Source organism: Oncorhynchus tshawytscha, linkage group LG08 (genome assembly GCF_018296145.1).
Source record: "Oncorhynchus tshawytscha isolate Ot180627B linkage group LG08, Otsh_v2.0, whole genome shotgun sequence".
Lineage (NCBI taxonomy): Eukaryota > Metazoa > Chordata > Actinopteri > Salmoniformes > Salmonidae > Oncorhynchus > Oncorhynchus tshawytscha.
Window position 1 is genome coordinate 27041063 of NC_056436.1, and position 12446 is coordinate 27053508.

At 43.5% G+C, this 12446-nt stretch overlaps 1 protein-coding gene and 1 pseudogene across 1 annotated transcript; one reads left to right on the top strand and one right to left on the bottom strand.

The window, feature by feature from the left end:
* LOC112255767 overlaps nucleotides 1-9552 on the bottom strand; it is a 29513-nt pseudogene extending 19961 nt beyond the window's left edge.
* LOC112256758 (protein RD3-like) lies at nucleotides 5892-8227 on the top strand. The gene is made up of 2 exons (XM_024430231.1): nucleotides 5892-6223; nucleotides 7155-8227. The coding sequence occupies exons 1-2, from the start codon at nucleotides 5907-5909 to the stop codon at nucleotides 7522-7524; spliced, it is 687 nt and encodes a 228-aa protein (XP_024285999.1). The 5' UTR covers nucleotides 5892-5906; the 3' UTR covers nucleotides 7525-8227.
* Nucleotides 9553-12446: the final 2894 nt, after the last annotated feature.

Consider the following 12446-nt stretch of genomic DNA (forward strand, 5'->3'; position numbering starts at 1 on the left):
TGCGTGATTTCCTGCAAGACAGGAATGTCAGTGTTCTGCCATGGCCAGTGAAGAGCCCAGATCTCAATCCATATTGAGCATGTCTGGGACCTGTTGGATTGGAGGGTGAGGGCTTGAGCCATTCCCCCCAGAAATGTCCGGGAACTTGCAGGTGCCTTGGTTGAAGAGTGGGGTAACATCTCACAGCAAGAACTGGCAAAGCTGGTGCAGTCCATGAGGAGGACATGCACTACAGTACTTAATGCAGCTGGTGGCCACACCTGATACTGACTTACTTTTGACTCCCCCTTTGTCAGGGACACATTATTCCATTTCTGTTGGTCACATGTCTATGGAACTTGTTCAGTTTATGTCTCAGTTGTTGAATCTTGTGTAAATATTTGTATGAACATAACATGTTAGGTTCGCTGAAAATAAACACAGTTGACAGTGAGAGGACGTTTCTTTTTTGCTACTTTTATATATAAACATTATGAAAAAGAAAACACCCACCATATTTGACATCTGGGATTGTAACAGAGCTCTCGGCAATGTTGGTGGAGAGGATGATCTGTGGAGACAGACAAAACATTAAAAAAACAGAGCTACGTTCTAGAAGTCCTATTCAGTAGAGTGGTGTGATAGTTACCTTCCTGTACCCTGGGACAGGCACCAGAAACACCCCGTTCTGCTCCTCCAGAGTGACAGAGGAGTGGAGAGGGTACACCTGCAGTCTGAAACATACACCATAACAACACCATCAAGTTTCTACTAAGTACCGGACACACACACAACCTACCATAGTCATGCCCCAGAGACGTAACCAATGAACGTCAGACACACAACACCCACCTCTTGCGCACCAGCTTAGACAAGGCCTCTTGCATGTAGTGGATCTCACCCAGACCAGGAAGGAACACCAGCACACTGCCCCGGTCTGGCAGAGACAGGCGTCCCTCCTGCTTAGTGCTGCTGTTGAGATACACACAATGGGATAATTATTGGACAACTATAGGACATCTAAAATCAACAGTAACTAATAAATAGTGAACAAATTCTTAATTTATCAAGTAAGCTAAGATGAAGAGTACTGCTGCTTGAACCCTAACCTCTGATCTTTGGCCTCCAGCTCATCAAAGCTCTGGATAAGGCTGACAGCCACGTTGTACATCTCCACAGTGATGTAAGGTTCATCTAGATGGTGGGTATCCACCTGATAGATAATACACAGACAGTGTTAGGTTAGTCTAAACTGTGAGTACCAGCTACATCCACAGACTAGGCTTGATGCTTCCCCGCCCACCCTGTGAGGAATCAGGCTGCAGAGGTCATCCAGGTAGAACTCGTCAATGGCGTAGGGAGCCCCCTCCACCTCAAACACATAGGCTGGGTTCATCTGGCTGCGGATAGGCGTGCCAAAGTTCTCTGCAAACTCCCTGCAGTTGATGGTGGCTGACATGAGGATGACCTGCATAAAGAGGGAAGGGAGGCGTTGTGTGTCTGTTTAGTCAGTACGGTTTAGGATCACATGGTGGTGAGTGCTGAGAAGCGTGGGCTCACCTTGATGTAACGAGAGTTGGAATGGAAGAGCTTCCTCACAACAAAACAGGAGAAAGTCCAACTCCTCCGTCCGCTCATGGACCTGAAATACACAGAACCACCCTGCTTACCTACTGGCTCATCCACTGCCAAGGCAAGATATTACTCACCATCAGCTAGTTTGATGTTACTGGGTACTAAGATACACTGAACACCAGATAGGACAACATTATTAGCGGTCAAGTCATCTGTAGACGACTTTGAAATGACTACCAGTCTGTCTCAACAGGAAAGTGAGTCTTGGTTACCTCATCTATGAAGATGTGAGAGTACTCAGTCAGGCAGGCTCTTGGCACCGACCAGTTTCTGCAGCAGCACCCCAGTGGTCATGTAGATGAGTCTGGTGTGTTCAGTGGCCATCTTCTCTAGGCCCACCGAAAACATACATAATGGCTAAGTGGCAAGTGTACATTCACACACAAGCACATAAACACATCCATGTAGGTCAAGAGGAAAGGTGAAGCCTAAAGGCAGACGTGAGAATGCTACATCTGTCGCTTCCATCTGTGACGTCAAACAATCATTACCCAGAGCACTGTCTCACCACACAACGTGACTCTCTATCAGACAAATGACCTGTCCTAACAACCACGTCCCCCCCCCAGGGAAGATGCCCTCATGTTCTGCTACTCAACTCAAGTACAAATTCCCTTACGGCTTGACTTTCATAAAACTCTCAGAGAAACTAAAGATCGAGAGAGAAGGCACAGTAACTATCCACTACAATCCCCCTAGGACAGACAGAGCCAAAGCTAAGAGAACTGGATAAAAGCAGCCCTCCTTGTTAGTACTGACAGGGGAAGGTCACTGTGAAAGTGGAAACTCTCCATACATCCTCAAGGCCTGGAATCCATCAGTTTCTCCAGCTCTCCATTGGAACCATTACACTGGTAGGAACCTATCAATTGAATAATAATCATTATATGGTAGTACATGAATGGTATAAATAACAATTTATAGCTCCCACAAGGTGCAGAGTATGAGTACTTGGCTACCATTATCTTCTAATGTCTCCTACAGCTCTGCTTCACCCCTTCATCTTTCATTAGTTCACACTCTCCACTATACTGTGACCTCCCATCTATATTTATTCTGACAAGCTTTCAAGCCCTTAGGTGTTCATCAGGTCAGCCCATCACTGTATCACTCCTCAATCACTGTCTTGCTAGCAGTGACATCACCCCTGCTGCAGTCCACAGCAGAGCAGACAGAGGCGAGGAGCAGGGAGTTATAATTAGACTGTCTCTTGTTTCAGAGCTGGACACAATGCAACCAGACAGCCTGGAAACAGTCCAGCATGGAATCCTGTCCACCCCACTCCTTCCACTCCTCTCTCTGTGAGAGAAACGTCAAGTGGGCTTTTTGTACAGCGCTTCATCGAGAGATAATAGTATCGCTAGAGGTGCTAAACTCAGTCCACTGCCCCTTGTTATGCAACCTGAACTCTGAATTCTTGTGTCTTGCATCTTTTTCTCTCTTCTTTCCACCAAGGGATGTGTATGGTGTGCATGGTAATGTGTTTTTTGGGGTATAGATATCAAAATTGTATAATTAACAAGGTATGAGTGAGTGTGGTGTGAATTCTTCACTAACCTGGTATCCCACCAGACTACCCAGGGTGCACTTGCGCTCTGGCAACCCATCGGGCAATGCTGCTGGCGCCTATTTTGCGAGGCTGGGTAACCACGAGGTTACAGGGGGCATTCTTCTCGCTGTAGTAGTCCAGGATGAACTGAGGCAGCTGGGTAGTCTTCCCACTGCCTGTGGCTCCACGAATGATCACCACAGAGTTGTTCTTGATCAGAGGGATGAGCTAGAAATACACAAACACAACAGAGGAGAGAACATTATATTTGCCATTTTAAAGCTGAAAATCTAAATATGATTCAACAACCTAAATTACAGTTTATAATAAAGTATTCTAATCTGTTGTTTATGTTCAGCCACAAAAACATCCAAAACATTCAGATTCTGCTCTTGCTAGACAATAAATGTGAATCTGAGTAGGAAATGAATGTCTGAAACACAGATATTTTCAATAATGGCCCTACTCCATCAGACTGTTACTTGAAAGCATGTGATGACAGTCACAGTGAGTTAGGGTCCCTGCTCTTGTTGCGCCTATGGCTCCATCAGATAGAATCAGTGTTCATCTGAAGCACAGTAAAACCTTGAATGGAGTTACGACCTGAGGAACTGTTGCCAATGACCATCTCTGTTCAAGTCTATGACCTGAAAAGGTCTGAAATGGCAGAAGTACCTAAAGCGTGTGTGGCTACTAAAGTATTTTACCTCCTGTCTATTCTTTGTGATGGGCAAGCTGGGGTAGTCATAACTGGCCAATGGGGGTGGAGGCGCACCTAGAGTTGGAGAGAAACACAAAAAGGTTTGCTCATTGACTTTCTTAATTGTCGGGGGGGGGGGAAAGGAATCCAATTGAAAGCCAAATTAATTAGAAAGGTATATCAATGTGTAACTCACTCGCAGAAAAGTCAGGCTTTCCTGTCTTGTTCCTCATTCACCCATGTTCACTCTTTGGGCTGACCTGCTGTTGGGGAGCTTTTGCAGGGCTAGAGAGAAACACAGATTCTCAGGTAAATCAAAAGATTAGTTGACAGTGACATTTCAGTGCACAATGTCAATTCCATGACTCTTTGGTCTGGCCAAACAAGAGAAAATTACTGTATGGTGTTTCAGTCCAGCCACCCAATCCTTTTAGAAAACCAAACTTATCAGCATTTAAGCGTCAAGGAGAGACAATGCAGTTCTGTAAGTCCATGTACACTCTTACAAAAAAGGATTCCAAAAGGGTTCTTCAGCTATATGGAACCCAAAAGGGCTCTTTCTACTTGGAACCAAAAAAAGGGTTCTTCAAGGACAGCCGAAGAACCCTTTTAGGTTCTAGATACACCACTACACTCTTAGAAAAAGAGGTGTAATCAAAACTAGGTGAAACAAAGCTCCCCCCGTTGCACTCATATTAGGCAGCCGCATCCTAGTAGTGATAATGTGGCTTTTTCACTGAGTAAATAATGTTGAGTAATGCTAGTGTGTCTTTGTCAAGTCAAATAGCTCTCCCCCTACTTTCTTTCTAAATTCCCTCCCTTCCACCAAAAATAATTTCCCTTTTTTCTCTGAGTTTCTAACATTCCTCTCTTACTCGTCCTCCCTGTCATCTCCCCCACTCCTCTCATTCCGTGGCTGGGCCAGTCAGGCCTGGGGCAGTGTTGCAGAGAGAGCAGTCCCAGTCATCTCAGCTTCTCTCCGGGCGAGAGGAGGACTTTATCTACACAGCAGGCAGACACACTGTCAGAGCTGGGAGCAGCTCACACACACATCTAAAAATGCACAAGGGTTGACATGCACACACTCTTCAGCATCTAACAAAGCAGCTGACCTTACAACAAAGCAGCACAAAAGGAAAGGAGACAGCATTGAGTCAGAGGAAAACCCTGAGTAACTCCGCTGGACACAGTCCACAGGACAGGAGAGCAGGGACGAGTGAAGATTACGCAGTACAGAGAGGACAATTTCTTATAGACAGCAGAGGAGTAGAGACAGCGTATGAGCCACTCTCAATCAGGACTACAAGCCCAGTAAGAACCAGAGAATGGAGACTTCACTGACAGACCCATGGATACAGAGTCCTGGAGATGCTACTCCGAGGTGCCTGTGTTGATCTCTCTGCCTACGACTGGCTCTCCCTCAAGCATCCTCACTGCAGCATTCAAGAGTAAGTGCCAACAACCATGTGTATTTGTTTTTTTTGTTTTTTTAAAATTACATTTCACAGTACATAGGCTATTTGCCATTTATGGTCAGAAAGTTCCAACAATAAAATGTCACTCATCTAGACAATAGCCACAAATTATTTGGCCCATTATTTTTAGACATTTTCTAGGGCGGTCAGGTTTAATAAAACAAATGACTTTTCTTATGCTTTGAGACATTGATATAGCACTACAGTACCCGTTACCCCAGGCTGCCTAATCTGAGTGTAGCTAAGGTGTGAGGTACAGAGGGAACCAACAGTCTGAGGAGTTCAGTACACACCCACACCTGGGCATCCTCCTCAACAGAGAGAATGCCACTGAATGATATCAGAACACTGATGAAGACAGAGGTCAGCTTGTATGGAGGTGATCCATTTCTCACTTTCCAACATGTCAAGTCTTCAACGAGTGCAGATCAAATCAATACAATTGCAATTCTTTCAACAGTTCTGTTAAAACAGACTTCAGGAGAACAGGACATCAGTGTCAATACTTTTGATTCAGGATGTACAATACTTTATTTTCTCACTGCAGTAACCACAGTATTCCTCCGCCATGCCCCTATTCAGCTGGATGAAATGGTTGCGTGCTGAAGGAGAACAGGCTCAAGATGAGGGGACGTCTGCTACGTCCACAGGGGTATTACCCAGCTGCACATTGATCAGGGAGCTGCTGTGGCACGTGGAGGAGAGGGAGCGCCTGGCACGGGAGGTGGAGCGGGAACACAGGTTGGCCCACAACACCGTGGGATACCCCCACTGGCTTCAGAGCTACCCAAGGTTACGTACGCTGATCCCCGCATCGGAGCGTCACCAGTTGGAGCGTTTGTGTGCCCAGATCCAACCCATACACACCGCCACGGTGCTCTCCAGGTACATTGTACACCCATTTTCATACAGTAGTACCCTTTTCATATAAGCACACTGTGTCTGAAATAGCCACTGCCAACACACCAGGGTGACAATAGGCGAAGGAGACGAGTCTCAAGGAGAGCAGGGCAGAGCAATCTGCCAGGGAAGCCACTGTGTTGTCGTCACAGAAGTAGAGAACATGGGGTGTGAATATGCAACAGTGAAGTGGATCCTATGTGGCTAGGCACAGTGAAAATAACCCCAGGGAAAGCACTCTGCATCAGCAATATCATATCCCTATTAAAATAAAAACATCCCACAACAATGTTTTACAGTGATGGTGACATTTGTATGAACACAGAATTGGTCTTTTGGAGGGCTAAATGAGAAATCATGACCCTTGTAATCATACTTGAAATAACCTTTAAATCCACCATGGGTCTTGCAAAAATTAATGTACATTAACTAGATGTGCATAACCACATCCACATGGTTGATCTTCACGGCTGTCAAAGAAATTGTTCAAAGCCCAGTTATACCACTGACGGAAGTGACACAAACACTCGACCCCCCCGAAGAACTCTCCATTCAATCCTGAGGGAGGTGTGACTAGGTTTGCATAAGCATATTACAACAGTAACAAGATTGCCCAATTATTCAAGGGATATTATTCGGTGTGGAAACTCACTGCAAGCATTTTACTTCTTTGCAAAATGTCCTCCTGACAACTAGATTGGAGTGAGCTCATAAATATGCCCTCAGCCTTGTCACCTCACACAATGCATGATACTTTGAAATAGCCTACATCATTATCAGCATAATGTCAACTAGGTCTAACAGATAATTGAAACCCAAAACAGCTTCTCCCAAATGGCCTCATTATTGTGAATAATGCAGTTTGGGTTAAAGAGTTTATTAACCCACTATATCCCTCTATCTATCCAATTCTCAGGTTCCGAGAGGTGCTGGCCAGCAACAACATCCTGCCCTGGGAGCTGGTGTACGTCTTCAAGCAGGTGCTGAGAGACTTCCTCAACAAAGAGGAAGGGGAAGAAGAGGAGGAGCATCTGCCGCAGCCAGCACTGCTTGGGCCAATGGAGGAATGGACCAACCGATACCAAATGAAGCAGAGCTTTGTCACACCCACCGTGCCGGACTGTGGTGAGCCCCTGAGAGAGGAGATCCCAACCATCTCTGGATATGTGGACCGTACCATGAGAGGCTCTAGTCCTTTCACTGCCCATAGGGACTGGGACCTTCCCTACTACTACCATCACCCAGTGCCACACAACTCCCCAGAGGCCTACAGCACCATGCTGTGAGAGGAGACAGGGTGGTAAAGTAGTCCCCAACTCATGACTATGCTTACCTTCTATCCTTGTTATGTCATGCCTGAAAGAGTTGTAAATCCATCCCCTCCCCCCTAAAATGTTAGATTTATTCATTTGAATGTATGAACTGCAACACAATCTTGCACAGGACAAACACTTGGGGACAGATTCAGACATGCAACAATGTATACTGCTATCTACCTGAACTAGGGGTGCATCTCAATACTAGCTACTACAATAGGCTAGTCTACCAGCGAGCCTACTTCATTTACACTGACAAGTCAACCCGTGCTTAGACATTTTGGCACCTGGCTACAGAGTACCATGAGTCATAATACCCATAAAACATACCGGTCAAACAAGGAAATGTTCCTATTGTTTTTCCACCATTCATTTTTCCCACAGGGGATTTTAGAAACACTTCAAATAAGGGCTGTGTTTTGTGAAGGCTTATTCTGGCATAACAATAATCCATCCACCTGACAGTTGTGGTGGCATATCAAGAAACTGATTAAACAGCATGATCATTACACAGGTGCCCCCTTGTGTTGGGGACAATAAAACATCACTTTAAAACGTGCAGTCTTGTCACAACACCACAGATATCTGAAGTTTAGAGGGGGCGTGCAAATTGGCATGCTGACTGCAAGATGTCCACCAGAGCTGTTGACAGTTAATTTAATGTTAATTTCTCTACCATAAACTGCCTCCAACATCAATGTAGAGAATTTGGCAGTATATCCAACAGGCCTCAAAACAGCAGACCACGTGTAACCATGCACAGCCCAGGACCTCCATATCAGGCTGCTTCACTTGTGGGAGGAGTATTTGTCTGTAATAAAGCCCTTTGTGGGGAAAAACTCATTCTGATTGGCTGGACCTGGCTGCCAAGTGAGTGGGTCTATACCCTACCAGGTACACCTATGGCTGCACCGTTCCCAGTCATGTGAAATCCATAGATTAGGGCCTAATGATTTTATTTAAATTGACTGATTTCCTTACATGAACTGTTACTCAGTAAAATCTTTGAAATTATTGCGTTTATATTTTTGTTCAGTATAGTTTACTGTGTTAGTAAATTATAACATTTTATTTTTGTTAGTTAAAACAGTACTTCTTAAATTATGTAGGTTGCTATGTAGCCTGAAGATCCAACGTTGAATCACGTAGAATTCTACATCAGCGAGAAATGATCGTGTGGGTCAGGAAAGTTTCCTCTCATTACCTCTACTAGCAAGAATGCTGAATAAAATAATACTTTACCGGTTGTCCGTGAGGCTGGTCATTTTGCAGACAATATATCCACAGGAAAGTATAATTACGTCAACTTTTCAAAGCTCTGTGCGTTCAGATTTATATCACCCGAAGCATGTGCACAATATGAAAATATACAAACGTATGCATACTTAACGAGCTGGTGCAAGTGTTTACATGGTTCTGCTCATGCTTCAGGTGAGATCGCAACACACTATAAACGTTTTGAAAAGTTGATGTAAATTTACTTGTCTGTGGATATATTCTCACCTTTCTACCTGCAAAAGGACAAACTGCACGGACAACCGGTAAAGTACGTAAAAAAAATGTTATTCAACAGTCTCTTATGAGAAGACATTTGCAAACATTTGTAAATGATAGCATTAATCTCAGACTGAACCAGAGCAGAGGTACCAGTCTGATTGTCAGGCAAGTAGCAATGTAGCTAGCTAACACAAAAGTATAACGTTCCAGTCTGGTAAATTAGCTACAGTGCGAGGGAACATGTACAATTGAACAATTCTACATGATCTAGCTAACCAGTTTACTTACCTCCGTCTTGATGACTCCTCCGAATGTACTTTTTTTGGAGGTTCATCTGTGATTCTAATGTTAGCAAATTGGGTGCCCAATGTAAACCATTCTGTTATCTGTTCTGCAGTTATTGCTTTGTTCATGTTTAATATTTTGTGGACTCCAGCGACCGCTTCGATTGGTCTGTGTTCAATGGTGATGCTGCAGAATTCTAAATTAGTTCAAAGGCACGTGACAGTACACCTGCTAAGGGGTTCCAACAGTCATAAACCCCGCTTATTAAAATGTTATTTTAAACCTAACCTTAACCACACTGCTATCCGTATGCCTATCCCTAACCTTAAATAAAGACCAAAAAACGACTTTTGGTTTTCATAAATTTTTTACGATATAGCCCATTTTGACTCTGCTGTGGTAACTAGTGGAAACCCCGTTAAGGAGTTAAGGAGTCTGGGTTTGTCTGGATCCTTTGCAAAGGAGCCGAGAAGTCTGGGTTGGTCTGGATCAAACATCCATCTTCTGCAGGGGTTGTCAAAACTAATTTTGCCCTGATTTAGCCTCGGGAGCCGCATTGGTGGAAAAAGTACACAATTGTCATACTTGAGTAAAAGTAAAGATGCATTAACAGAAAATGACTCAAGTGAAAGTCACAGAGTAAAATATAACATGAGAAAGTATTTGGTTTTAAATATACTTAAGTATCAAAAGTACCCTAAAAGTATGAATCATTTTAAATTCCTTATATTAAGAAAACCAGATGACACAATGTTATTGTTTTTAAAATGTACGGATAGCCAGGGGCACACGCCAACACTCAGACGACATTTACAAACTAAGCATTTGTGTTTAGTGAGTCCGACAGATCATAGGATGTAGGGATGACAAGGGAGGTTATCCATGGGATGTCCCTACACCTAACCTTAAAAGGTGCAGTATGCAGAAATCGCTCTGCCATTTCCACGTTACTAAAATTCAAATAGTTTGTCTAATTTTTGTTTGTGACAAAACAAGCAATGGTGTAGAGAATCACTATATCATCTAATCCACTGTGAAATATATTTTCAAAAACCACAAATATTGTATTTACAGCTTTTTGAAGCTGGGTGTACAAAACCAAAAGTAAAATATGCAAAAGGGAAACTTAAGCTTGGGAAGCATAGAAATAGTGCACATAGAACATATCTACTACTTCTTGCTTTCAACGAAAATGACAGATCTATAACTTACATTTATATGTGAATTTGGTCAGGTAGCACAAAAAGTTAAATATTGCAGCTTTAAACACCTATCCCTTTTCAATTTCAACATGGTAATGTCAGAGTTGGGACATACCAAGGATTCCGTTTAGACTTTTCAATGCCTTATTCGGTTTTCAACAAGTGCGAATGGTGGGGGAAAAATCCTCTATCCATCATTTTTAGATTTTTGCAGCCTGGTCTCAGACTAGACGTAACACAGTAAATATAAATCCGAGACACTCAAATTAGTATGATATGTTTGGTATGGGTACATAAAACAGAAGAAACGAGAGTGGTTGGTATAATGCAAACATCTAGCGACCCAAAGGTTGTGCGTTCAAATCTCATCATGGACAACTTTTAGCAGCGACATACTACTTTCTAGCATGTTAGGTTAAGGGGTTAGGGGAAGGGATAGCTAACCCCTAACCTTAACCCTAACCTTGCTAACATTAACCAGCTAGCTAACGTTAGCCACAACAAATTGGAATCCATACATATTGTAATGAAACAGGAAGGGAGTGCGGCTTGAACCCTCAACCTTCTGGCCCAAGGCACAGTGAACCATCGACTGGCAGATTTGATATCTGCGCTTATAAACCAGGGTCACACAACTCCCTCCTTTCAAAGAGCGTGTCCTCACGCTAGACCTCACAGGACGCCATCTTACAGGAACACGCTCACCGGTTAAGCACACACACTGTCATTGATGCGAGGTCCGATCATTTTCACTTCCGACACCAATGCAATGAAACGGGGAGGGAGCATGGCTTGAAACCCTCAACCTTCTGGCCCGAAGCCCACCGAGCCATCGACTGTGCCACAAAAGCATGCTCGAGTGGCAGTTACTATCCACGTTTAAAAATGTTTTTACTTTTAAAAAATGTAACCTTTATTTAACTAGGCAAGTCCGTTAAGAACAAATTCTTATTTACAATGACTGCCTACAGTTGTAGTCGGAAGTTTACATACAACTTAGCCAAATACATTTAAACTCAGTTTTTCACAATTCCTGACATTTAATCCTGGTAAAAATTCCCTGTCTTAGATCAGTTAGGATCACCACTTTATTTTAAGAAGGTGAAATGTCAGAATAATAGTAGAGAGAATGATTTATTTCAGCTTTTATTTCTTTCATCACATTCCCAGTGGGTCAGAAGTTTACATACACACAATTAGAATTTGGTAGCATTGCCTTTAAATGGTTTAACTTGGGTCAAATGATTTCAGGTAGCCTTCCACAAGCTTCCCACAATAAGTTGGGTGAATTTTGGCCCATTCCTCCCGACAGAGCTGGTGTAAATGAGTAAGGTTTGTAGGCCTCCTTGCTCGCACATGCTTTTTCAGTTCTGGCCACAAATTCTCTATAGGATTGAGGTCAGGGCTTTGTGATGGCCACTCCAATTCCTTGACTTTGTTGTCCTTATTAAGCCAATTTGCCACAACTTTGGAAGTACGCTTGGGGTCATTGTCCATTTGGAAGACCCATTTGCGACCAAGGTTTAACTTCCTGACTGATGTCTTGAGATGTTGCTTCAATATATCCACATACTTTTCCTGCCTCATGATGCCATCTATTTTGTGTAGTGCACCAGTTCCTCCTGCAGCAAAGCACACCCACAACATGATGCTGCCACCACTGTACTTCACGGTTGGGATGGTGTTCTTCGCCTGCAAGCCTCCCCCTTTTTCCTCCAAACATAATGATGGTCATTATGGTCAAACAGTTCTATTTTTGTTTCATCAGACCGGAGGACATTTCTCCAAAAAGTACAATTTTTGTCCCCATGTGCAGTTACAAACAGTAGTCTGGCTTTTTTATGGTGGTTTTGGAGCAGTAGCTTCTTCCTTGCTGAGCGGCCTTTCAGGTTATGTCGATATAGGACT

Excerpts from the sequence above, each read along its gene's own strand:
- LOC112256758 (XM_024430231.1), top strand. The coding sequence starts at position 5,907 with ATGCCCCTATTCAGCTGGATGAAATGGTTGCGTGCTGAAGGAGAACAG. Across the intron at positions 6,224-7,154 it reads ACCGCCACGGTGCTCTCCAG|GTTCCGAGAGGTGCTGGCCA; the intron begins GTACATTGTACA and ends TCCAATTCTCAG.